The 27,119-nt window shown below is 41.6% G+C and overlaps 1 protein-coding gene across 2 annotated transcripts in view; it reads right to left on the bottom strand.

Annotated features, from left to right (window-relative positions):
• The window catches only part of MYO1E (myosin IE), a 228,889-nt gene that overhangs the window by 106,375 nt on the left and 95,395 nt on the right, over positions 1-27,119 (bottom strand). For both annotated transcript variants that reach the window (XM_086710815.1, XM_086710816.1), the window contains exons 2-4: positions 23,388-23,531; positions 14,817-14,906; positions 12,308-12,402 (exon numbers count right to left, since the gene is read on the bottom strand). In XM_086710815.1, coding sequence (XP_086566941.1) covers positions 12,308-12,402; positions 14,817-14,906; positions 23,388-23,531 — 329 coding nt within the window. The remainder of the gene's footprint in view (positions 1-12,307; positions 12,403-14,816; positions 14,907-23,387; positions 23,532-27,119) is intronic.

The raw sequence follows: 27,119 nt of genomic DNA on the forward strand, positions 1-27,119 counted from the left end.
AGCACAGTTCATAGCATAGTCAAATTTTTACCTACACCTGAGTCTTTGCTGATAGACACTTCTTGAAGGCTTCTGCCAAAAACATTCATTATCTCTCACACACAGAGGGAACTAACAAATAATAGCCTGCATCCCTGTGATCACATGACAAGATGTGATCAAGAACAAGAAACAGAGGAGCCCAGGTGGCTCAGTTGGTTAAGGGTCTGACTTTGGCTCAGGTCACGATCTCGCAATTCACGAGTTTGAGCCCCACGTCGTGCTATGTGCTGACAGCTCAGAGCCTGGAGCCTGCTTCAAATTCTGTGTCTCCCTCTCTCTCTGCCCCTCCTCTGTTCATGCCTGTCACTCTCTCTGTCTTAAAAAAAAAAAAAAAATTAAAAAAAAAAAAACGAGAAACACATCAAAGAAGGTTCTGGACAGCTGTCTTCAAAGATTCAATTCACACGTTCCCTTCCTGGCAGCCCTCCTGGATCTGGGAAAGAAGGAAGTCTGAGGTGAAGCATCTCTGTTGCCCACCTGGGGGATTCCAGGGCTGAGGAGAAAGGGGTCACCTGTCAGGTACCGTCAAGACATCGAAAAATAAATCCTCAAGTACATGCAATGGCTAAGAACGTAAAATACAAAATTAAACAGACTTGCCAAAGCTACTGAGTAAATGATAAAAATTCATTCTTTCACATAATGAGGAAAGTGTGAACAAGACAAAGAGCTCTTATTTCTTCCCAATCAATTTTTATTGTCAAGCAGACCAAAATTTCACCTCTAGTCTACCAAGAAAACGGCCTCACAGCCATGCTCTTGTTGGCCCAGACTGTTGTAATAGCAAGAACCCAATGTTTAGTCTGAAACCCAAGTTTGAACCCCAGCTCAGCTACTTACTAGCTTTGAAAGTCTTTTCAATGTTATTAGCAAATATTTTACATCACTTCTTAACAGTTTAAAAACATTTTTATGGGTATTTCCCATTCAGCTTTCCCTTTAAGGCACTGATCCTCATTTTGTAGGTGAAGTGACTGAAGCTGGCACACTCCACACAGTTTATACAGAACAGAATAGAGTCCACCCTGTGCCTCGAGCCCTCAGGTCTTTCTTTCCACTACACCACAAGACAGTGGGTGCTAACGGATTATCGCCCAGACAATCTGACACCTGCTGGCTCACAGCATCAGGGAGAAGTGGAAAGACTATAATAATGGAGCCAGGTAGCCCGGGCTTGGAGTGCGGCTTTGCCACATTTCAAATGTGAGGTGTTTAACACGGCTCCTTATGTCTGAGACTCAATTTCTTGAAACGCGTAAAGGGGGACAGTGAAAGATGTTGAGACTCAAAGCACATCCTCAAAAAAAAAAAAAAAAGCTACTCTTATGATTTGGGATAATATATTAATTAGCTAGTGAGTCAGCCTTCCTGAACAACATTCTTTGGTGATAAAGGAATTTCAACAATCACACAAGCTGGAAGGTAAGAGTTGCAGCACGCTTGGGGGGGAAAGGGTAGATTTGAGGCCCTGCTCTTCAAGCCCACAGCCAGAGGGCAGTCCTCATGCAGACCCCAGCCAGGGGTGTGGGTTGACAGGGCCTCCCAAAGCCAGGCTGGAGGGACAGGGAGCTTCGAAGGCCAACGCCGCTGGGATAAACAAGAAGTGGAGTGGACCAACAGACACAGAAGAGTTCCAACGCTAATAATAAAAGGTTCCTGAAATACATCAAAGACAGGAAGGCAGCTTGAGAATCCCTGAGACATTTGAAGGTGCACAAGCAGAGAGCAGAGACGGGATATAAGCCAAATATTAGAGGTGCTCTGATTTTTTAAAATCTTTTAATCTTTAAAAAAAATTTTTTTTAATGTTTATTTATTTTGACAGAAAGAGAGACAGAGCACAGGTGGGGGAGGGGCAGAGAGAGGAGGAGACACAGAATCAGAAGCAGACTCCAGGCTCTGAGCTGTCAGCACAGAGCCCGACGAGGGGCTCGAACTCACGGACCGCGAGATCATGACTTGAGCCGAAGTCGGAGCAATGGAGTTTATGCAATGGAGCTCACGTCGGACGCTCAACCGACTGAGCCACCCAGGTGCCCCCAAATCTTTTAATCTTTAACCTTTACTACTGCAAACCTTAGGGGTTCAAATCCAAGATGTCTTTTGAAGCAGATGATTCAGAAATCTTAGACCCAATAGTGACACCCATCTCCTTTTCCTCTATGAAAATTTTCATATTCAGTCACCAAATGCTATTGATGTACCTTCAAAATCCCTCTCATCCCTTTATTTAATCTTGAAACAATATTTATTCGGCACATACTCAGGATGCCACCTATGAAGACTTTGCAAACTAGTGCTGGATCCATCAAGGACGGAATGCCCTCTTCTGTAGAAAACAATTGCATCCGAATAGTTGCAGCAAAAAATAAAATTAGGAACTTGCACCCAACGTGATGCTTTCCAACTGACAACACATCTTTAAAACAAGCTAGGATGGCAAGAGCTGATGTGGGCCAAAAGTGATAGGAATTCACCTTTGATGGCAGCAATAAAACTGCCACATCAATGTTCTCCATGGCCCCATAAGTCCCCACAGAGGTCAGTTAGCAAAGGCTCTAGCAATGCCTCTGGCCATACTGCCAAGAAGGTAATATAGAGATGATAACGAATACGTGAAAAACTTGCTGGTCTTCCTTTCTCTTTTATCACACCATGATTATTTTGTTACATAGATTGGCAATGATGCCTCTCAGAGAGCCAAAGGTAACACTATGTAATTCTAAAACACAAATTTGAATTCTGGATTTTGTAGCACAGAAGATGAATGAGCTAAGCAGCTATGGGTTGCTCATTCACTGGAATCGCAGGTGTCTGCTCGTGTCTTCAGGAGCTCATCGATGTCAATGATACTAATGCAGCCAGAGCTGTTGTGTTTTTTTCTGTTGGCACTCTCCAGAGTCCATGTTTACCTCCTATTCTCGTAGTGCTTCACAGGCTTACTGAATGTCACACATCAGTCTCCCCTTTGCCTGTCCAGCTCAGGTCAGGCCCTCATAACCTCACTCGCTATCTGTATCCTCTCAAGGTCCCATGTCTTTTCTACCAGCAGACTCGATTTTGCAAACCAGACTTTTGTGCATCGTGTGTCTGCTCAGAGACCTGCAAGACATTGCCAAGGTCTGCAGGTTTGTCTCAGATCACCCGGCCTGTCATTCAAAGAGGGACCTGTCACCCAACCACACTTACCTCCCCAAATCGACCAGTCCGGCACTAAAGCAATGTGGCTATAATATAGAAACAGAAGAGGAAGGCCCAGTTCTGGCCCACAGGTAATTTATAAGGACAGTTTGTCAGCAGAAACTTTTAACAACCACAATGACATCCTCCCCACTCTCTCCCCATCACACAGTATGGGTTCCAGAAGATCCCAGGCCATTCATGTTTTCTTCGTTCTACACATTCAGTTGGCGGTGGGGTGTGGTGGGGGGAGACTCAAATCAAGACCCAACATCTCTGTGACCCCTTTGCTGACTGTTGTAGTCCAAAGTGATCTCCCCCTTATCTAAATGCAAATTGTACTTAGAGCTCACTTCAAGTGTTTCAGCTTCAAAAGTATCAGTAGATAAACATTTACTGTGTGTACCAGAGAAACCCAGAAGCCTAACAACAGTTTCTAGTCATCAAAGATTGAAAAACGACTTAAAATGAGCACATGCAAATCAAATAATAATATTATTAAATAGGTGGTGAAAGGGAGGACTATATGAGTTGCTACTGAAATTCAGAAAGTAGAGAGATCACTGGGTTGAGGTTGATGAGAAAGGTTTGGGTGGGGGGCGGAGAGAACAACCCAGGCAAGGCTTTGGAGATGAAAGTGAACCTGACCCACTGGAGGGAAAAGAGTAGAGCAATTTGGTTAGAGTAGCAGAAAATAGAGTGAGAGGTGTCTCAAGCTAGGGACTTTGGACTCTGCTAGGCAATGGAGAGCCACTGAGATGTTTTAGCAGAAGTGCAACATAGTTTAAATGATATAATAATTTCGGGGGCGTCTGGAGCCTGCTTCGGATTCTGTGTCTCCTCTTTCTCTCTGCCCCTTCCCTACTTGTGCTCTCTCTCTCTCTCAAAAATAAATAAACATTAAAAAAATTAAATAAATGATAAAATAGGAGCATTTATCTGGCAACCATGTTTGGAAGAGAGAGTTGTGGAGGTGTAAGTTTTGGGGTAAAATGAAAAAAGAACCATTATGAACTTGTGCAATTTGAGACACTGGTATGTCACATAAAGGAGACTATTACGATGATACATTTGTGCTTCAGGCAGGAGTTGGTAAACTTTTCCTGTACAGGCCCAGATATGTTCTCTGTCACTACTCAACTGTGCCACTGAAGCACAGAAACAATCAGAGATAATGTGAAACAAACGGACGTAGCTTTGTTCCGATCAAACTTTGACAACAATGGGCCACAGTTTTTGAACCCACCGTTTAGCAGAAAGCCCAGCACTGGGGATACAGGCTGTCTTACTTCTCACAGTTGGAGTACCTTCTCACGTCTTCATGTAATATGACAGTGTTAATGCCCATGTGATAAAGAATGATCCCAACTTTTAGTTGAGAAGAACTCAAATAACTTAAATACATCTCCTTGTAAATTTATCAAATGAATGTATCCATTGAAACTTAAGATAGCTTCTTAAACAGATATTAACCATGCACATCCTCAAGATTTCCTAAAGTCTGAAAGTGTGAACAAAATGAATATTTATTCAATGCTTACTTAATATCAGAATTCTATTATTTCAAAAAGGTCCACTTTATAATACACAGTTGTTTTATTTTTATGTGCCAAATAGGCATAGTTTTCAGTAGCACATCAGGGTATCTTTGATAAGTGCATACATTTAGGGGTGACTGGGTGGCTCGGTCAGTTAAGTGTCTGACTTTGGCTCAGGTCTTATGACTTGTGGTCCATGGGTTCGAGCCCCGTGTTGGGCTCTGTGCTGACAGCTCAGAGCCTGGAGCCTGCTTGGGATTCTGTGTCTCCCTCTCTCTCTGCCCCCCAGCCCCTGCTCACACTCTGTCTCTCTTGCTCTCTCAAAAAATAAACATTAAAAACAATACAAATGAGGGGCAGCCTGGGTGGCTCAGTCGGTTAAGCGGCCGACTTCGGCTCAGGTCATGATCTCACGGTCCATGAGTTCAAGCCCCGCGTCGGGCTCTGTGCTGACAGCTCAGAGCCTGGAGCCTGTTTCAGATTCTGTGTCTCCCTCTCTCTGCCCCTCCCCCGTTCATGCTCTGTCTCTCTCTGTCTCAAAAATAAATAAACGTTAAAAAAAAACAATACAAATGATACACGTACACACTTAAAACTACATGGCTCGAATGGAACATAATGCGGGGTGAAAAGCAGGGTTATCTGTAAAGCTGGCCTGCTGGCTTCCTCCACTGATGAAGGGTTTCTTTAACAGAACACACCAAATGCATGCATCAATATACATCCATAATCCCCTCACACATGCCCCGGGATAACAAGTCAATCAAGATAAAGAAATGACACAGATATGGTCACCTACTTATATATGCATTCTTGTTAAGAAACTGAGATTAACGTATTAGTAAGGTCATGATCTTTCATTAAGTCCATCTGTCTGTCCTCTACTGATGACAAAGCATAATCACCAGCTGCCTGGGTTGCATGGCCAACAACCTATAAAGGATTAGGTTAAAACAAACATCTGTGCTTGGGTGGGGGGCAGGGAGACTTTTACCCTAGGAGCTCAAGTCCTGGATAACAAACCTCACCTCATAGTAGATGGTAGCTTTAACACCTCCACTGAAACGTGGGACATTTGAGCACTTAGCTCAAATACGGTAGCGTGTATTGAAAGTGCATGAGGTTTAAAGTCAGGCTAGGGCTAAGTTCAAATGGAGACTCTGCCATTTACTAATTTGAGGATCCTAGAATTCTCTTAAGCCTCCGTTCCTGGATGAAACCTTGGGAAACAATAATGCCGACACCCAGAGTGGCTGTGAGGCTGATGGGGAAACATCCTGTTGCGGAGAGCGCCCAGCAGAGGGCAGGCATTCAGGAAGTGCATCCACCTGCACTAGTGGACAAGAGGACTGGAAATTAGGATTCCAGTTGCCTTAGTCTTGGTTCTCAACTAGAAAAATTGGGGAGCTTGAAAAAAAACGATATTGATGTTCTGGGCCCACCATAAATCAGTTGACACAGGATCTCTAGATGCGGAGTCTAGATTTCTTTATAGGCGCTGAACTAATAAAGGCAGTTCGGGAATTGGAAATCTTTATCCCTGGAAAGTTAAATTGGAGAATGCAAGGCACGGTGGATGAAATTAGCATCTACAGCAGCCACTTTTCCAGCCTTTCTGCCAGTGAGCTATTGAGGAAGACTTGGGGGAACACCTAAGGCAAATCCTGGGTGTTTATTCCTAAGACTTAACCTAAAGGATGGCAGGGGTTGGCAGGACAATGTAGGTTACTGAAAGGGGTCTAACCTACCAGGGAGTTGGGACAGGAAAATAAACACCAGAAATTATGGGTTTTCCCCAGGTAAGTAGACTTCTCAGGAGTATAGCAACATCCTTCCCTGTCTCCACATAGTTATGGGGGCCATGATCTGAGGACATTCACCAAGATGCTCATCCATCTGCTCTGAAGTCAAACTGGAAACGGGAATCTGGCTCTCCTCGTGGACTGTGTTCATGAGGGAAACAATTAACTGACCATCCAGGGCAGAATTCTCCTTATAAAATCATGAATTAAAGTCTAATCCATACTCATTCATGAGTGTGGTTGGCCAGTGTCAGTCTACCTGAGCCTGCTCAACCCCAGCTATTTTCACAAATCAAGTCTGTAGACAGTTGCAAAACTCAGGACCAAGACTCTGATGGAGGCCTATACTCGAGAAAGCAGCCTGTCTTCTTCCTTGAGTTCTTTCTTTTTAAATTCAATTTGTTACACTGATTTCTTGTCCTGCAATGGTCACCCATCTGTCCATCCTGTCACCATATCCATGTCTTATGAAAACATGAGTAAATCTGGGAGGAAACTGATAATACTGCCTCTGTGTGCTGCCATCATCCATCCCATGTGAAGTGTGCATTTCATCCTGTAGACAAAGTGACACCTGGTGGGAAATTGGGCGGTGAGGTCTCTTAAAAGAACATGGGAGAGATTAGGTCATTAATTCTGTACTTCCTAATTAAATGATACTAAAAATTCCTAGTCTGACCAGCTATGGCAGAAGCCCTTAGCACAAGGACAAGGCCTCCCTTCCAGCCCCCAGGAAAATTAGGTTGTTTTCCCAAATGCATTCAGGCCAACAGCATCTGACTCAGCCCCAAGTGAACAAGCACACAGCTCTCCCAGTGTCAGTGGCTGCAAACTTGGGCCTCTCTACTCCAAACGGCATTTCCCTGCCTTCGCTTTCCTCTAGTGTTATTTGGAAGACAGTTCCCAAACTGGGAGATCCGTCCACCCACAGATGAAGAAACTGAGGCCCAGACAAGTGTTAGGTTTGCTACCCAGGATCACAGAGCTGGTGAGAGTGAGCCACAGCATCACGCAGATAGCAAATCTACTTTCTCAAAGCAGATGAACTATGGCTCTTAGGTAGTAAAGAGAGGTCAGGCTTTTGCCTTCTGTCTCAGGAGGTAATCCCTAGGGCCCTGGAATATCCTGCCTCACAGAGTGTCTCTGTTTGCCTGGGGGCTTTGGAACTGGACAATGATTTATGATAAGGGCTTTGGGAAGCATCACATAAGTACTGACCCCTGGAGGAACTAGAGACTATAGGTGTTAGCCCGAAGCCCCATGGGGGGCTGGACACTAAAGTCAGCCATGCAGGCCGTGTGTGATTGAGCCCAAATTAAAACTCTGGACAACAAATTTTGCGTAAACTTTCCCGGTTGGCCACGCTACCACCAACTCACAGATGAATGGAAGGAGGTAACACCATCCATGACTCCAGGGGGAGTGGATGAGCAGAAGCTTCACATTTGGACCCCTTCCAGACCTTCTTTTGTGTGGTTCTGATTTGTATCCTTTTGCTATAATACAACTATAATTGTAAGCACAGCACTTCTATGAGTTCTGTGAGCTATTCTGGTAAATTATTGGACCCAACGGTGCTGGGAACCCCTGAATTTTTATCTAGCTGGGCAGAGTGAGGGTGACCTGAAACCCCCAAACTTGCAGCTGGCGTCCAAAGGGCAAGCAGTCTTATGAAGCACTGTCCCTTAGCCTGTGAAGTGTGCCCTAACTCTGGGTATTGTCAGAAGCCAAAGCAGATCCTTGCTCCACCATCACCTGAATTATAGCATAGCCACTGCAACAGAAATCCTTAGAGCAGGGTGTTCAAGTCTTTGCCACCTGAACAGCTGGGAGAAGGATCCTAAAGAACACAGGTCCTGCTCCAGTGCCCGTGCACCTGCAGGGATGGATGAGGGGGAAGTGACAGTGGGAGACAGGAAGGCTGGGTCACTGAAGCAGTTTCCAGACTTGTGAAGCTCAGGCAACAAGACCAGTCCCTTCTTTCTCATCTCACTAGAGTCCCGGGAGGAAGGACAAAGGGCAAGGGAGTGTGTCTGAAAACCCACCCAATACTCTCTAACGTAATGCCAGGCAAGGAAACGCCTCCTATCTATTATCTATTGGCCAGTGAGCTCCACTTGGGGTCAAACGGAAGCATTTTCTGCTAAGCAACAACTCATCATCATCCAAGTATCCCCTTCCAAAGGAGCTTAACTGCATCTAATTAAGTATTTAGATCTAACTTCCGATTTACAGAAAGTCCAGTTGAAGGACTCAGTGTAATTAGACCATGAGGGAGCAATTAGACAAATCTACAAGGTGTCTATCAGGAAATGAGGTTGCTCTTTTCACCAAGTCAATGGCATGAAAAAATAATGGGGGCAGGAGGAGAACTATGGTAGAACAAGAAAAAAAAAAAAAGAATAGTCATGACAAAATGCAACCAGTGTTCCTTGATTTACATAAATCTGTGGGTAAGGACATGTTTGTAACAGAGAAATTTGAATGTGGACCTGTTTAACTTTAGATGATATGAAATTATTATTAACTATTTAGTTGTGATAATGATCCTGGTACAAAAAAATAAAGCGTTTTTTATTTTCCAGAGATATATACGGAAATATTTAGAGGCAAAATGTCATGAAGTCTGTATTTACCTTGAAATACTTGAAGTCTGTATTTACCCTTGAAAGGCTTCAGTGTTTTTGCTTTATAGTTTTCACTTCAGAATCATGTAAATGTTTTATGTAATTATAAAACAAAATTAAAATTAAAATTTTTAAACCACTAAAATCCAAAATAAAATAAATGAACCTAACTGTTAGGTTAGACTGGCACAAAAGACGCAGAAATAGATTCTTTTAATTGACTTTTAAAACTCAATATTTTGCCTGTACATCTAAAGGACAAAAAGAATAACAAACTTTAAAGTGAACTCAGTTTTGCTATTAATAATATTGGTAGTTATTTTAAAGCATTAACAAAACTACTTATGTGTTTTATCCATTATATATGTTTACTCATTTATATTTATACTTTTTACATACACAGTATAAAGCAAATAATTGTGATAATGTCACCAGGAACAAAGATTTTCAGCATAAGAAAAAATGGGGTACAAATATAAAAACCAGAGAAGTAAAAATCCTATAATCTTAAAAATGAACTGGAAATTATCAGTATGAACTCATGTTTCATTGTTTTTCTTAAAAAAAGTTCTTTTTCTTTGCCTGTTAGCACTCTTAATGACTAGATTGATGGTCTCTAAGTACCATCTTCCAGTAAAATGAACCAGGACTTTTTGGTGAAATGGTTGACTCTAGGGATCAGGAGAAAACGTACAAGGGAGCCTGACATCATTTTTTTTTTTTTTTTTAAGATTTTATTTTTAGTAATCTCTGCAGCCAACATGGGGCTTGAACTTACAACCCTGAGATCAAGAGTCACACACTCCACCAACTAAGCCAGCCAGGAGCCCTGAGAGCCTGATGTCTTGGATAAGGAAACTATCAAAGACAACTGGGGTCATGTCAAAGGACACAGGAGCCAATACAAAGGGCTCCCAATGGCCAAAAACAGGACCATTTGAGCCCCAAAGAAAAACTGCAATGTAAGTAAACAGACAAGATATTTAAAATCTACTAGTTTGGAATGATACTGAAAATAACACTTTATCCTGGGAGGTTGCTAGGGCATCAACTCATTGCTTTGAAAATCGGTAAATAAAGACAACAAATCAAGCTTTGTATCTAGTTTCCCCACATAAATTGTATTTTAGGGTAACTAAATAATTCCAGCAATAAATGTGGAAGGAATAACAGAATTAGAAAATAACTGCTTTTCAACCACAAATGAAACCATGATGTGAAATGAGAATTTATAATGGATGGACCCACTGGTAATCTGAACATCACATGAAGAGAGACCAACAAGCATTAAGGGCATGGCATCATGGATGAAACATTTTTGCCAAAACATTAAATCTGAACCTGATCAAGCTTTTAGATCTAAATAGAGATTTACATGAAATATTGGGGACAGAGGAACGTCATGATATACAACCAGCTAATCCCAGACTGTGGAAAATTCTGCAGGGGAGCAATGTTTTCTTTAACAAGTAAATGCCAAGAAAACAAAAAGAATAAGAGAAAACCGTTAATGATTAGGAGACTTGAGACACATATAACCCAATGCCATGTGTGAGCCTTGTTTGGAACCTGAGTAAAAATAAACCAACTAAAAAAGAGAATTTGTAAGACAGACATGGAATTGGAATACTGGTAATATTAGATATTAAAAGAATTATTCATTTATCAAGTATGATAAGAACGATAGTTTAGAGGCACATCTTAAATCAGTGACAAGTGAAATAATTTGCTACCTAGGATATGCTTTCAATAACCAAGTGGGGGCAGGATGAAGGACAAGGTAAAAGAGGACTAGCCATATAGGAACATCTGTATAAGCTGGGTGATAGATCCATAGGAAATTATTATATTATAATACTCTTTCTCATTTTGTCTATGTTTGTAAATATTCAGAACTCAAAATTTTTTTAAAGTGCTTCGGTTAAAAAAATAGAAGAACTGGGGCACCTGGGTGGCTCAGTTGGTTAAGTGTCTGACTTGGGCTCAGGTTATGATCTCACAGCTTGTGAGTTTGAGCCCTGCGTTGGACTCTGGTGCTGACAGTTCAGAGCCCTGGAGCCTGTTTTAGACTCTGGGTCTCCCTCTCTCTCTGTCCCTCCCCTGTTCATATTCTCTCTCTGTCCCTCTCTCTATCTCTCTCTGTCTCTCAAAAATGAATATATATAGGGGGCGCCTGGGTGGCTCAGTCAGTTAAGCGTCAACTTTGGCTCAGGCCATGATCTCATGGTTGGTGAGTTCATGCCCCACATCGGGCTCTGTGCTGTCAGCTCAGAGCCTGGAGCCTGCTTCAGATTCTGTGTCTCCCTCTCTCTCTCTGCCCCTCCCCTGCTCATCCTCTGAATCTCTCTGCCTCTCAAAACTAAATAAATGTTAAAAAAATATTTTTAATTAAAAAAATATACATAAAATTCTAAAGAGATGAAGGCAAATATGACAAAATGTTAACAACTGTCAAGTTCTAAGTGATGGGAACATGGATGCTTACGTTCTCCATATGTTTGAAAATGTTCATAATAGTAAATAAACAAAATGGTAAAAGCACTTCAACCCAGCAAAGACACAGAATTGGCTAAAAGGTTGAAAGGATTTTGAAATGGAGCCACAGACACTTAAGGCTGGTGTTTGCCAGTGATGCCCTCAGAAGATTAAAAGTCGATGACAAAGTATACTAAAACAAGTTCAAATGTGAACTACTCAGTTATTAAGGAAAAGAAAAAGAGGGACGTAGGGACTCCAGTTGACAAAATAGTGAAACACGCTTATTGTACCTACAACATAAAGGGTCTCCAATACCGGGGGAAGGCAGTCAAATGGGAGGGGAGATATTTTATGATGTTAGCTCAGAGCCCAGTGACAATCAGAGAGAGGTCAGGCTAGAACCACGTGCCCTAAAGCCTTAACGCCTTAAGCAACCGAAGTATGAACCACAATCCCCTGAAAACACAAAGCTTTTTATGATGTGGAGTTATAAAATAACCCAAGACAAAGCAGATCACCTGCTGGTTACCCAGGTACCTAAACCAGCCTCTGACCCCAGCAGCTATTGAAAAGGCACTGTTCCTTGACAGAATGCTAACTTCGGCATGGTCTCACGCCCTCATAAGGTTCTTTCCCGTACCTGATGATGACACACTGGTTCTCTCTGTCAATGATCATGTTTCTGTACATATTATCTGCGAGAGCATAGATATGTGGTGGGTTTTCATACTGAGCCTAGAGAAGCAAAAACAAAACGGAAACAAAACCATGGTCAGATAGAGCAACAAATTAGCGTTTCTTTTCCCGGTCTCAGAAATGAATTCGCCACTGTAAAGTTCCAGTCTTAAGGGTTGCGTAACACAAGAATTCCTAAGCTTGCCTAGGTCATCAGGAGTTACACCTAACAAAACGGAGATGGGCTTGGGAAGGACTCTTCTGTCTCCAAAGTGTGTGACTCAGCCTTCAGAAGTGAACCACATCTTCAGATGCTCCAGCACCACACCCTTCCACCTGACACGCCTCTGCAGACAACCTTCCATTTCTAAATGTTTCTGAAGACACCTGGGCCACAGGTCTCAAGAGAGGCCTACTAAAAACCTGGATCTGACTTTTACTAGAATTCTAAATCCCTACATAATTTTTTTTCTAAGAGGTAAGGCAGAGACTCTGGAACCCTAGACGAAATTAAGTGAAACTATCTCTGAATGAGGAGAGAACCTAACATTTCCCATGAGAGGGCAAGAGGTATAGTCCTTTAAAGGGATGAACCGGTTTGACCAGTCTGTTTCATCTCAATGGATGAAAAAAATCCTACCACATCTCCATATTTCCTCCCCGGGGTACTCTGCTTTCCTCTCATGGGCTAGCTTAGCTATGCAGAAATACAAATTCACTGGGGCGCCTGGGTGGCGCAGTCGGTTGAGCGTCCGACTTCACCCAGGTCGCGATCTCGCGGTCCGTGAGTTCGAGCCCCGCATCAGGCTCTGGGCTGATGGCTCAGAGCCTGGAGCCTGTTTCCGATTCGGTGTCTCCCTCTCTCTCTGCCCCTCCCCCGTTCATGCTCTGTCTCTCTCTGTCCCAAAAATAAATAAACGTTGAAAAAAAAAATTAAAAAAAAAAAAAAAAGAAATACAAATTCACCAAGAAATTCATGGTGTCAGGACAACTTCAGCCCCACTTTCTTCAGTTTCTTGGAGTTTAACACCACTACCTCAAATATTACTAAAAAGGAAAATACTTCATGTGGTATAAAGCTGAAGAATTTTCCTTGCATTTAAGACCACCTAACATCAAACAGTGAGCATGGCAGATCCAGTGAGAAGACATTTAGACTCTGTCTTACCCCTCACTGGTCCCATCTCTAAAGTAGGGATAATATTGTCCAATACTCAACAGATCTGAGTACTTAACTTCTCTGAGCCTTAGTTTCTTCATCTGTGAAAGAGGATTGCTCATCTGTGAAATGGGGTTGGACAGTGATACACAGTCAGCACCCGGGGGGTGTTTTATTATTGCTGCAGCTACCACAGTACCCGGCATTCAGCAAATACCAATTTTACAACACTCTGACCATTCGCAGTTAAAAATAAATACACTTTTTACAATTCTAGGGCATTTCTTTAAAGAGAACTCTTTAAAAGATAAATGGTCTAAGAGGGACTCATGTAGCAATGCTTTTCCGAGAACTGGAAAGAAACAACGTGAATGCACAGCACTTGCACCCGCCCCGCCTTGGCCTTGGCCAGGATTGAGAATGCCAAGCCAGCTCCGTGCCTGCTGCCCCCGGGGCCCGGCTGATCAGGGCGCCAGGGCAGGGCTAGCCTCTGTTGACAGTGTTTCCCTTGTGCTGGGCTCCCATAAAGGCAGCATTATCAAAGGTCTTTCGCGTGGCAGCCTCCTTGGGCTCCAGCTACCAGTACCATTCATCTGGCAACAATGGGGTGGGCTCTTGCTCTGGGTAAATTGCCTTCCACTTCAACCGATGAATTTGTGTGGGCTCTCTTTTGTTTGTTTTCCAGGGGTCAGGATTAATGAACGCTCTCGTGCTTCTGCTGCGGAGGAAAGAAGGAAGGAAAAAGATGCAGAGAAGGAGAGGCCTGGGGAAATACTGAATCCCGTAAGGAAATATATTAATTAGAATTACAGTTTCTATTTGCATCACACACAACGAAAATGGCTATGGAGCTGGATCTGAATAGGGACCAGAGTCACTTTAATAAAGAAATAATGAAAAGATTCATTTTTCATGTTCCATTCATAGCCACAGCTTAACTAAGGTTCTGATTTGGAGAGACTGGTTCTCAGCGCCCTATTTATTTTTTACCCATTACTGATTTTTTAGTCCTTAGAATTTTGTGGCCTGTGTGGAAAGAGGAATTCCCCCCTGCTGCCCCCGACACATGCTGTAGGTCCTACATTCTATTTGACTAGTTTTGTATATAATAGTACTATATTAGATAGCCCTACGCTTTTTTGAGCTGCATTCTAACCAGCAGCACATTAAAAATCAAACAATGTCACCTACTTGAGCTTCCCCAATAAATAATTCATAATAAGAAAATGCAAATGTATTACCAACTTCAAGAAAAACTACCCATGCGTCATAAAAGCCCCAAACACTACAGTAATTTATGTGGCATGTTACTTACCGCTCCTTGGTACATTTCAATTTCCTTTTCCCCAAAATATGGCATCTGCTTGAAAGGGTTGACTGAGATTAATACGGATCCTATATATGTCTGAATTTATATCCAGTTAAGGTCCAGCATTAATCTTCACAGCTACACACTTTTCAAATTAAGTAACCAGATGTTATCAGGAATTCATAATGACTGTACAAACAAAAAGCTCAAATACCTGTTTTCTAAAAGATTACAAATAAAGACAAAAGCAATTACCAACTAGCTCGGGTGCTGATCCTCTCCAGGAAGGGTAATGAGATAAATTACCAAGGTGCTACTAAAAGAAACCATTATTTTAAATGAATTGAAGCACATCCTTTTAAGACAGGGGACAGGTATGGCTAGGAAGCAAAACAAAACAAAACAAACAAAACAGAAGTGACCTAGAAGTGAAAGCAAGTATCATTACTTTTCTCGAATAGCATTTTTTCCTGGAACTTTCATATCTCTTAGGTATACTAAAAATGTATTTACTCACTCATTTAACAAATAGATACACGATGGACTGAACAGTCCTACTCCTTAGAAGCTATGGCGAACTGAGTTATAGCTATAAGACATTATTTGGAGCAGAAAATTACAAGCCCACACAGATTAGGTTTAGGGAAAAAAGGTATTATTTCTACATGGGGAATCTAGGAAGGCCTTTCAGAAGAGAAAGTGTTCATACTGACTCTTAACTGTTTTATACAACACATTATAATGTGCCCAAATACATGAAGTATTATTATAACATAAAAATATTTCCATTTATTTATTCAATAATTGACTAGTTTGAATTGGGCATCTACAATATGCCAGGCACTGTTCTGGATACTGGGGATACAGCAATGAACAAAATAAAAGAGATCAAACTCTCTGCCCTCTTAGAGGAAATAAAAATTATTTAAAAAAAAAGAGAGAAAACAACAACAAACACGACAAAATACACATTCTTGAAGTGCCTGGGTGGCTCAGTCGGTCATCGTTCGTGGGTTCGAGCCCTGCATTGGGCTCTGTGCTGTCCACCTGCTTTGGATCCTCTCCCTCCCTGTCTGCCCTTCCCCCCCCTCCTCAAAAATAAACATTAAAAAAAATACACATACTCAAAATTATTTATTTTAATCAAGGATTTCAAAATGTTTGGAAATTTCGCAGTTAAAGGTGTGAAGTGATGACATTTCCTCCCCCAAGGGGGCATTTATATATTTATATGATAGGACCTGGGTGTCAAACAGAGTAGCACAGGGAATCCAGTCAGATAACCCGGTTCTACTCTGACCTTGGGCAGGTCACATCTCTAAGCTGTGGCTAATGGGTGATGGCATACAATAGCACCTACCTGATAGGCTTATTATGACAATTAAATAAACAGAATAGGGGCACCTGGGTAGCTCAGTTGGTTCAAAGTCCGACTTCGGCTCAGGTCATGATCTCGCAGTTTGGGAGTTCGAGCCTCTCAACCGGCTCTGTGTTGACAGTGCAGAGCCCACTTTGGATCCTCTCTCTCCCTCTTTCTCTACCCTTCCCTTGCTCATGAGCTCTCTCTCTCAAAAATAAATAAAACATTAAAACAAACAGTATAGAAAGTTCAGCACTTTCCTTAATTTGTATACCTTGAGATGCTTCTTCTGTCGCATATTAATGTATTTGAGACACAGCTTTGGTGTTATTACTGAACACAAATGAGCCAAGTGTGGGATAGATCAGATAATATTTGAAAATTAATATTTACATGTGAAGGTGAACATATGGAAAGATTCCATTGCCATTCTGCTCCCCTTTTCACTGACCAGAAAGATCTTCAGGCTTGAAAGGGCTGACCATGAAAGAGTAGGAGAGAAGACAGGGCTGTTTTAAGAGCACACCCAGATGCAACCAGTACTACTCAGAGGGCAATTCTTGGCACTAAGAGCAAAAGGGAATGAAATGGTGAAATCCTAACTGAAAATCACTAAAGAATCATGGAAGAATGGCCGAGAGCAAATGTGGTTCCAAGTGCCAAAGCCAGGTGAGGCCAATGACAGATTACTAGCTGTCTGCTTGTTTTTGAGGCAAAACCGAGAACAGATTGATTTATTATCAAAATTATTAAGCAGACAAGAAATGCCCATGATGTTGTAACGAAGAGCCAGTAAGCGTTGGTAATATGAACACTGATCGAACACAAACACATTTACACTTACACAGTACTAATTAAACTCCTAACAACAACCCTATCACTCTTTCACTCCTATTTTACAATGAGGAAACTGAGGCATAGAGAAATTTAAAAACTAGCTCAAAGTCACAAGCTAGTAAGTGGCAGAGCTATGATTCAAACCCAGGCAGTCTGGTTCTAGAGTACACAATCTTAATCAATAAGCTATAATGTTTTTCTAAGTTAGCAAGTATTGTTGCTATTGTTAATATTGTTATTACTACTGGTAGCATTGCCAGATACAATAAATAAAATACAAACACCCAGTTAAATTTGAAGTTCAGATAAACAATGAATAATTTGTTTTACATATGTATATATATTTCCTCCCCAATAGGCATGCCCCAAGCAATTCTTCAGACACGTTTATACTAAAAAGTAATTTGTTATTTATCTCAAACTCAAGTTTAACCATACATCCTGTATTTTATCTGGCAATCCTAAGTTGGTAGCACAAGAATTTCATGCAGGATGGATGGGGGTTCAGTTAGAGGGCTCTATGATCTCTTATAACTTTAGATTCTGTGATTCTTTGGGGACTCGAAATTATATAACCCTTAGTTGATTTTTTTTTTTTTTTTTAAGTATCCTTTCCACATGGTAGGAACTAAATCAAAACTCAGTGAATGTGGTTTGGCCTTCATTCTGAGTCTCATGTTAAACAAATATAGTAATTCTTTTTTTTTTTTTTAAGTTTATTTATTTATCTGGGGTGGGGGCGGGAGAGAAGGAGAGAGAGAGAGAGAGACAGAGAGAGAGAGAGAGACAGAGAGAGAGAGAGACAGAGAGAGAAACCCAAGCAGGCTCTGCACCACCAGTGTGGAGCCCCACACAGAGCTCAAACTCACAAACCCATGAACTGTGAGACCACAACCTGAGCTGAAATCAGGAGTCAGAGGACTAACCGACTGAGCCACCCAGGTGCCCCCAAGATATAGTAATCCTTACGGTAAACCCAATTTTCAAGAAATACAGCACTGCTACAACCATCCTCATTTCAGAAGAGGAGATGTCTAGATCTACATTTAACTCAAGGTGAAAACAAACTTGACCAAGTATGTACGATCTGTGCCTGGCGGAAGGTGAGCCTTCCCTTAGTTGTAAAAGGAATGCTGTGAATGCAACCTGTCCTGGACGGATCGGCACTACACACAAAGAAGAAAGAGCAGCCTGAGGACATAAGCTAAAAATATCAGCTCCCCACCAACCCCTTCCTACCCAAGCCCTTGGCCATCTGATGAACATGTATTGGGCTGCATGAGAGCTCCTATAGGAACCAATACTTTTTTTACTCTCAATAATAAGCTATGTGAAAAGACATCCTAGAATGTCTTGATTTTCACTAAGTAGTGTACATAAATTCTGGTACGAAGACACAGAAAGGGGTGCCAGGATGGCTCAGTTGGTTAAGTGACCAACTTCAGCTCAGGTCATGATCTCACAGTTTGTGGGTTTGAGCCCCATGTTGGGCTCTGTGCTGACAGCTCAGAGCCTGGAGCCTCATTCAGAGTCTGTGTCTCCTTGTCTCTCTGTCTCTCTCTCTCAAAAATAGATAAAACATAAAAAAAGAAGAAGACACACAAAAAAAACCCTCTTTCGGATCATTCTAGGCCAATCCTGAATCAGTGACGCAGTAAAGAGGGAAAACTATAGCTATTCCCTCACTCTTCCGGTAGGGCTCTCAAGGTCAATATTATTTGGGAGGATTCCTGAAAAATAAAGTTTGGTTTGAGATGAATAATGCAGGTCAGGCCTGGCTAAGTAGCCACAAACTTAACTAAATCAAAAGAATTAAGAGAAGACAATGAATTTAGTATTTGAAGAAAACAAACATAATTTAGTTATTCCAGGTGTGAATTTGGCCTAATTTGTTTATCTGATGGCCTGCCCTGCTTTTCACCTGGTCTGCAGAGACCCCAGCTGCTTCTCTGAGATCACAGGTCTCCTACTAGGTGGGGCCCTTTCCCAGACAACTCAAGTACTCACTCCCACTCTCTACTACATAATTCAGGTGTGCCTTTGGAAAAAGCTGCTCAGCAGAATCAGAATGTAACCTGTCTCCACCCACATAATTTATGGTTGTGAAGGTGTGGCCCAAGGTTAATTTTTAAAATGTATGGAGACATGAGGCTATGATACTAGATACACACACATACTAACCAGACAAAATAAACATCCTCTTATCCAACAGAATGTACAAGACAGATGAGACCCAATAGATCTTTAATTGACTGGTTTCCAAACACTTGTGGATCCATGAGTTTTCACTGTTCTGCAGCAAGGATGACAGAAAGACAAACACGCCTTGAATCTTTTATGAAGCTCAATACATTGACTATATAGGATTGTTTTTTACTTGTAGATAATTTCCTTTCTACTTCTGGGGTGTTAAAACATTCTTTTTTATTATTATTATTAACTTTATTTTTAAGTAATCTCTATACCCAACATGGGATTCAAACTCATGACCTTGGGATCAAGGGTCACATGTCTTAATGGCTGAGACAGCCAGGTGCCCCCTAAAATATTCTTTTTTTTTAATGAAATGTGATGATAGCACAGGTTCTGTAAGGTTTTTTTTAAGGGTCTTATAGACAAAGTTGAGTTTTAACTTAAAAAATTTTTTTTTTAATAGCAAGTGAATTTGCAAAACCACCCACACTGATCTAGTTGACTTCCCTGGATACATCACTGAAGAGAACAGGGAGGTGAGGTGACTTCCTGAAGCCACATACGTGGAACTTGAGCCTCTGGCTCCGGCCACCAGACCAACATCCATGTCACCGCAGCATGCTGTCACCGCAGCACGCAGCCCCCTCCGTGTGAGCTGACTGCCAAGGGCCAAACCTCGGAACTACTGCACTGCCTTAGGCTCCAGTTGCTCTGACACAAAAGTCTCAACCAATTCAAGGGCTGAAAATGCCAAACACACTTGAGTGTGGTCTTTGAGTAAAAACAAGTTGGGAGAAAGTTGGAGCAAATGAGCAGGGAGCGCTTTGCACAGAACTATTTTCATCAGCGAAGTGGCTATAAATGATGTCTCGCCAAGCACAAGAGCGCATACTGCGGTGTTTTCCTCATATATTTTAGAATGTAATTTTAAGAAGTGTGGCAATATTCAGGAAAAAAACGGATGGTAAATTAAACCTTCCTTGTCTTAGGATAAATAGCTGAAAATTATGGGGTTTTATTGGTAAACAGTGTTTGCATTTTCTAAGTAGATTTTTTTTTTCCTAATGTAGAACAAAGAAATGTGCATTCAGCCTGAATGCATTAACGATTGATTGTTCCAAACGCTGACCTTCAATACAAAACAATGTGCTGGTATTAGATGTAGAGGAGGCAAAAGAAGCAATTTTATAACTTAACATGAAATTGAATCTCTTCTTGCCTTAACTATTAAGCTTAGGAGAGAGAGGGAAGAAATCCTCTTATTTAAAATAATGTTACTCTATCATAATAATATTCCCATAGCACTGAACTGATAAAGGATGCTTTTATCACTTAACAGAGGAAAAGATCTGCAGTTAGACACTCGCTATGACGTCATAAACGTCCAAAAGAATCCTCAAAGTTGAAAGCTGCTCTGTGCTCTTGATGGAAAGCACACGGATGCTGAGTTTCTCGTGTATTGAGTGGGTAGAGATTTCTAAAACACGAAGCCATTAATGGTCAACTAACTCATTTCCTTGGTAGAACACACGATTAGTCAGCCATTGATTCAAAGACATCAATTCAAAGGCTTGTAATCAGCCCCCTCTGTGTGAGTCATTTAAAAATTCTGCTGTCTGAATATAAAAAGCAAGTCTTGATAGTTAACAGATTTTCAATGAATACTTAATACAATGCACCATGCCAAGAATTATGCAGGAAACTAAGAAATATATGAGGCAAGATGATGCTATTTCTGTTAAAATTAACAAGAAAGCATGCATACAACACACACAAACATTTATATGTTAGACATGCAGATATATGTTAATATATATGTTAAGTTGAAAATTATACACCAAGAGGTTATGGTGGGATTATAGATGACAATCTCCTTTCTGGTTGACTGCATTTTATAAGTCATGTTAAATGAACGTATTGCTTTAAAGAGTTTTTGTTTTTATTTTTAGAAGATATATGAAACAAAATTCCCATCCTCAAAGAGTTTCTGGTGTTTTAGGGGTAAATGATCTTTATACGGAGAAGGGTGAGTCTGTCCAGTTTGACAATGGACTGACTGCTGATAACCACTAACATCATTTTTTTTCTTACTCAGCTTTTCAAACAACCATGTTTCTATGTAAATAACATAATAAGCTAAGCTCATGTACTAAGAACATGGAAAATAATTTGCTCAACTATATTCAGTGGAAATTCTCCTTTAATGGGCTTGTCGATAAACCAATCTCCCATTTAAAACACTTTCTATGGTAAAATGCATTTGAATTTTCAATAAGCAACTTTAAAGTTGAATTTTTGGAACATAACTCAGAAATACAGAAGGAACACACACACTTGCCTTAGTATATGGTAATAACTAATGCTTTCTGTTACTTACTGCGTTCATTATTTCATTTAGCCCTATAATAGGCTCATCTGGGAGATTTCATTATGCTCAGGTGGGAGATTTCATTACCACCCCCATTTCACAGGTGAGGAAATCAAGGCACACAGATCCCAAAACTCGCATCAGGTCACCAGGCCCATGCGGAGTAAGGTTTGAAGCCAGGCAGTCCAGAACCACGTCCTGCACCCAACTCTTAATCACCTGCCAGTTCTCAGGGGGCACGGGACTTGCACACAGAAGTGTTATCATGATGATAAGCCCAGATTAAAGTCAGCATATGTCAATTTTTTGACCAAATAAAATGAAAACTTCCCACTGAATACAACTGCTTCCATACAATTAAAGCAAACTCTGCAGAGATGTCTAGCAGTCAGCAAACTGTTTTCTCTAAAGGGCCAGAAAGTAATTATTTTAGGTCATATGGTCCTGGTGCAACCGCTCGCCTCTGCCTTTGTAGCACGAAAGCAGGCACAGACAATAAGTAAAAGCATGAGCGCGGCTACGTTCCAAGAAGACCTCTGTTACAAAATGGGCAGTGGGCAGATTTCATTTGCAGGCGGTAGGCTGCCTCTCCCATCAAGATGCTATTATTAACGTAGCTAACGAATCCAAATATATCTGCTAATGCTTAAAAAGCAGGGGTTTAGGGTTTTAACGATCCAGACATTTGGTAAGATTTCCTATGGTAAATAAGAATGGCCCAGTATCGGTCAGAGCCATCCAAGTGTCTCGGAATAGTTTTGTTCATTAGTACTGCTGGTTAAAGACCTGGTGCGTTGAACTCCCCACTCACCGATGAGGAGACAAGCAATCCCTGCAAAAGTATTGTTGCATATGTATGGATGTTTTTAACTAAGAGTCACACGAGTGGTATAAATAACAAACAGAAGGTACAGAAATCTATACCTCCTCAAGCTTTGGGGGTTAAAATCTAAAATGTATGCAACAGCAGGCGTAAACACTCCCCCATCACTGGTCCTCCGTAACACCATGGCTTCAGAAGTCACCAAGTGCACCACAGTTGAACCTTCTGGCGCTGTCATATAGATTTCCACCGATCTTTACACATCTACAACCAACTCTCCAAACGTTTCATGAAGAGATGTTTGTACAGTTGCACCAAACAACATCGAATCCTGTAGGAACTTAGGCAAATATCACAGTTCTCTGTGTATAATGAAGCCAACACACATTTAAATCAAATTTCCATTCTGAATTTTTTAAAGCCCTATAAAAAATGGCATCTGGCAAGCTAAAATTGAAACATAAACAACAACTCAAGAATGTCAGGCATTTTCAATAGTTGATCTTCCCATCTCATGTTTCCATTAGTAAACATAAGAATGCAGAAAAACTGGCAAAATTGCCTATTTTTTGCATGAGGCAATCTTTTTAAAACCTTTTAGGTCCGGACTGAACTGTCTGCTTTGCAATTAAGGAGATCTATGGACAGAATTCTCTGCAGACCTGGACTTTCCCTAGGAACGGCGGAGGTTTTAGATGCCACGTGCCTGGCTAAAGCACGTCAAAGGTACAGTGCCATCGATTGAAACAGACGAATACTGGCTGCATCTTTATTTTGTGAAATGCCAGGAAGATGATTTAGCATCATGCCCTTCCCACAACCTCAACGAAGGGGCAGAAAAGAACAAAACCGCGTTCTGAAATGGTGAAAATGACTCGAGGACCTCGTGTCCATTCAGAATTTCAGATGGATCTTCTCACCCTAGGAACCAGCCACCTTTTCCTGGGGATATGGTCATCTTACTCAGAAAAGCCCAAAGAAGCTCATAAAGGATACAAAAATGTAGTCATCCATGTATCTCTTCTTTAGATTCTCCACGATGGCATTCTCTGTGATCTTGGAGAGCAGGACCATGTCATCCACACCACTGTGCTTAACATTGTGGCTCTGCCAGTGGTACCGGTAGGCACCTTTGCTTCCCTGTGAACATAAAAGACACAGTTCTTAGGATGGTTTATTTTCTCCCAGTGTAAAAAAAAAAAAAAAAAATCACTAAGTTCCCATATCTTCTTCATATCAAATGAAGCAGAACGAGCAGAACAAAGATTTTTTAGCAATAGCTCTGGATTCACATTGCAGGTTGGCCACCTACAAACTAAGAGAAGTGGGGAAAAGTCATCTAGGCTCACTGTATCACAGAAGCTTCTCTTTTCTCATTTGTAAAATGGGAGAAATTAAGACCCACTCCATAGAGTCGCTGTAAGGATTGAATAAAAAAAACACACATCAAGTGCCAAAGAGTATCTAGAGTATAACACAATAAGTGATTCAATAGTCTCCAATAATTCCTCAACCTTATCGTTTTGTAGAAGTAACAATAAAATAAGCAATGGAAGAGAAACTTTCTGGATTTGTTTTGCAAATTATATGACAGAGCTCAGAAGCAGAAGCAATATGTATCACACAATGGCTAGGTCATATTGTCGTAATTTCTCAAATCATCTAAATCATTCTCCCTCCAAAAACGTATCACTGTCAATGTAATATTGGCCTCCAAGATTCAGAAGATAAGCTACATTAAAAAAAAAAATTTTTTTAATGTTCATTTATTTTTGAGTGAGAGAGAGAGAGCAAGCGCACCAGCGGGGGGAGGGGCAGAGAGAGAGGGAGACACAGAATCTGAAGCAAGCTCCAGGCTCCAGGCTCCAAGCTTCAGCACAGAACTAGATGCGGGGCTCGAACCTATGAACTGTGAGATCATGACCTGAGCTGAACACTCAACTAACTGAGTCACTCGGGCCCCCCTAGATAAGCTACGTTTTGATGGCTGATCACTGCTATATAAACAAAGAAATGGATAAGACAGCCTGAACGTGATTATAGAACGTGCTGTGGACAGGAGGACCTCATCCAGCCCCGTGGCCTCCTTGGAGAGATGAAGCTATAGCCCTTGTAGGTTTACTGGGTTTACAACATAACACCAGGGGTGGCCTCTGAACACCCTGTGGCCTGCAGGACTTCTTTCACTCGGCACTTCTGTAGTGGGATCCCCCATATGTTTAGCTATGTGCCAAGTCCTGCAGATGGGAACACCACGGTGGTTGCACTTGGGAACCTCATGTCCATTGAAGGACACCTAGCAATTGACGGAAGTAATTCACGCAACAGTCAATATGTAAACACATGTCAAATGGGTGTTTCAGGAAGGTGGAAGACTTTTTGGCCCGAGGAAAGACAGAAATAATTTCCTGGGGAAGGTGCCATTGGTAGTGGATCTAAAATATGTTGAATTGCCAGAGAAGACAAGACAAGGAGAGCTATCCATTATAATCTACATTCACTAGGGCAAGAATCTAATACATATGAGATAATGGCAAATGAGACATGACAAGATACTAGAAGATCCTTCATTCCCTTCACAACCTTCATGCATCCTACTGAAGATGTCATGTGCTGCACAAGTGTGGTGAACATTGACCTGAGTGAGACAGTTCCTGCCCCCTTCCTGGGAGTTCGCTTTTTGGGGAGTTTAGATAAAGGAGAGAAAAATTCTGAATAAGGGTTATCTAGAAAGGCCACATGTTCAGATGTCAAAACTGGAATGAGAAAGGGTTCATCAAGAGAAGGGAGGTGGAAGGAAACCAGATAAATACCATTTTAAATTTCACTTTTAAAAATTGTATAATTTGGGGCACCTGGGTGGCTCAGTCAGTTAAACGTCTGACTCTTGATTTCTGTTCAGTTCAGGATCTCACAACTCGTGAGTGTGAGCCCCACATCAGTCTCTGTGCTGGCAGTGCTGAGCCTGCCTGGGATTCTCCATTTCCCTCTCTCTGCTCCTCCTCGCTTGTGCTCTCTCTCTCTCCCTCAAAAATAAATAAACATTAAAAAATAAATAAAAATTGTTAAACGTTTTCTCTGTAGGAGTCATGGGTCCTTCATAAGAGCAATTCTAAGAGGCTCCGGCAAAAGCAGTTTTGAAAACCAGCCAGGAAAGACCTACCACAGGAAAGGTGTACCAGTGCCATGGGCTCAAGCCCTCTGGAAGCCTTAGCATCCATGTTGCCTTACAGAGGGACTGTTTATAGGATATATTTGGCTTTTGCAGAACCACATGCAGCATCAGTTCTACAAAACTACCACAGACCTCACCACACCTTCTTCCCCTTGTGGCAAAGCAGAAAGAGAGAAAAGGCACTGGCTGCAGCATGACTCACTGGATCTCAATCAAATGGCCACAGTCTACTTCCAACCACATGAAGATTCCCGGCCACTCCTGCCCTGCCTCTGCCCTCCCTTCTTTTCTTGATCATTCTTCTGGGCACTCACAAAAATTATTCTGCATAGAAAACTAAGGCCTCAGAGTAACTAACTGTTAGGTATGTTTGTTTCCTTTTAACCCCAATAAATATTCACCTACTTAAAAGAGGCCAAAAATTTTATTTTCTTTTTGAAAAATGTAAGCACAGTTTAATAATACAGAAGGGGTAGTAACAAGCTGTTATTTAACTTCTGCAAAGGACAAGAAGTGGACGGGTTCTGTGTCATAGTGTATGTGTTGGTACTGTTCCACAGAAACTGCCTTCTCAAGGTAACCCAAGTTGGCCTTTGTATCCAACCCAACTGTCTTTTCTGTCTCACTGCAGAGAGATAGATGGCTAGGTCTGTCCCATTTCAGAGGCAGTGTCCTCCTTCTGATGGCAGTTATTCCTCAGTAAAACAGGGCTCCTTGTGGAGTTCATTGACTCTCATAGTCTCAAACATCCCTTGACACTGAAGAGTCCCATGTCTGGGTCTCCAGACCTCTACCTATAAAAGGGTAAGGAACCAACAATGAGACTGGGCAGTTACCAGAAGCAAAGCAATCAGCCATCTGATTTGTGGTGGCCGCTCCTCTTACTATTGCAATCAACTCTACGAGAGAGGGGTTGACATTCCCGTGCTATGTAGACACAAACTGACTTCCCAATTAGTTTACAGTAAAGGCAATGAGTGAACCCAACTCTCTATGATTATGAACTCATTCAGACATCACGGTTTCTCCACATGGCCTCCCCAGTGACTTGACTGGATATTTCCACCTGTTAAGTTTAAGATGGCCACAGAAGGATAGACTGTCTCCAAAACTGATTTCATCATTAAAAAGACCTATAATCTTTGTTAATGATGACTTTCTCTTAGTATCAAAGACTAAAACACTCAAGTTATTTTTTATTTGATGTATTTCCTATATCCATTTGGTCACAAATACCTTCCCCCCCCCTTCACCTCTGTGTCCCTTCTTCCCCCAGGCAATGATATGTGAACCCATTTAACTTTCACAATCATCTCCCATACTGTATATTATCATCTCTATTTTACTGATGAAAAAACTGTAAATTGCCCAAGGTCTCTAACTGTAACTTTTCTGTCTTTAACACTCCCCACCTTACTATGCCTTTCTCCTTCCTCTTCCCCCATAACTGCCTCCCTGCCCTACCCCCCCCCAAAAAAAATTCAGAGGAGGTAGAGGGAGGGAGGAATGGTAGCTGGAAAGGGTGGGAACAATCAGAACCTTTGGGGGACAAC

This window comes from Puma concolor, chromosome B3 (genome assembly GCF_028749965.1).
Source record: "Puma concolor isolate L17-30 chromosome B3, mPumCon1.1.hap2, whole genome shotgun sequence".
NCBI lineage: Eukaryota > Metazoa > Chordata > Mammalia > Carnivora > Felidae > Puma > Puma concolor.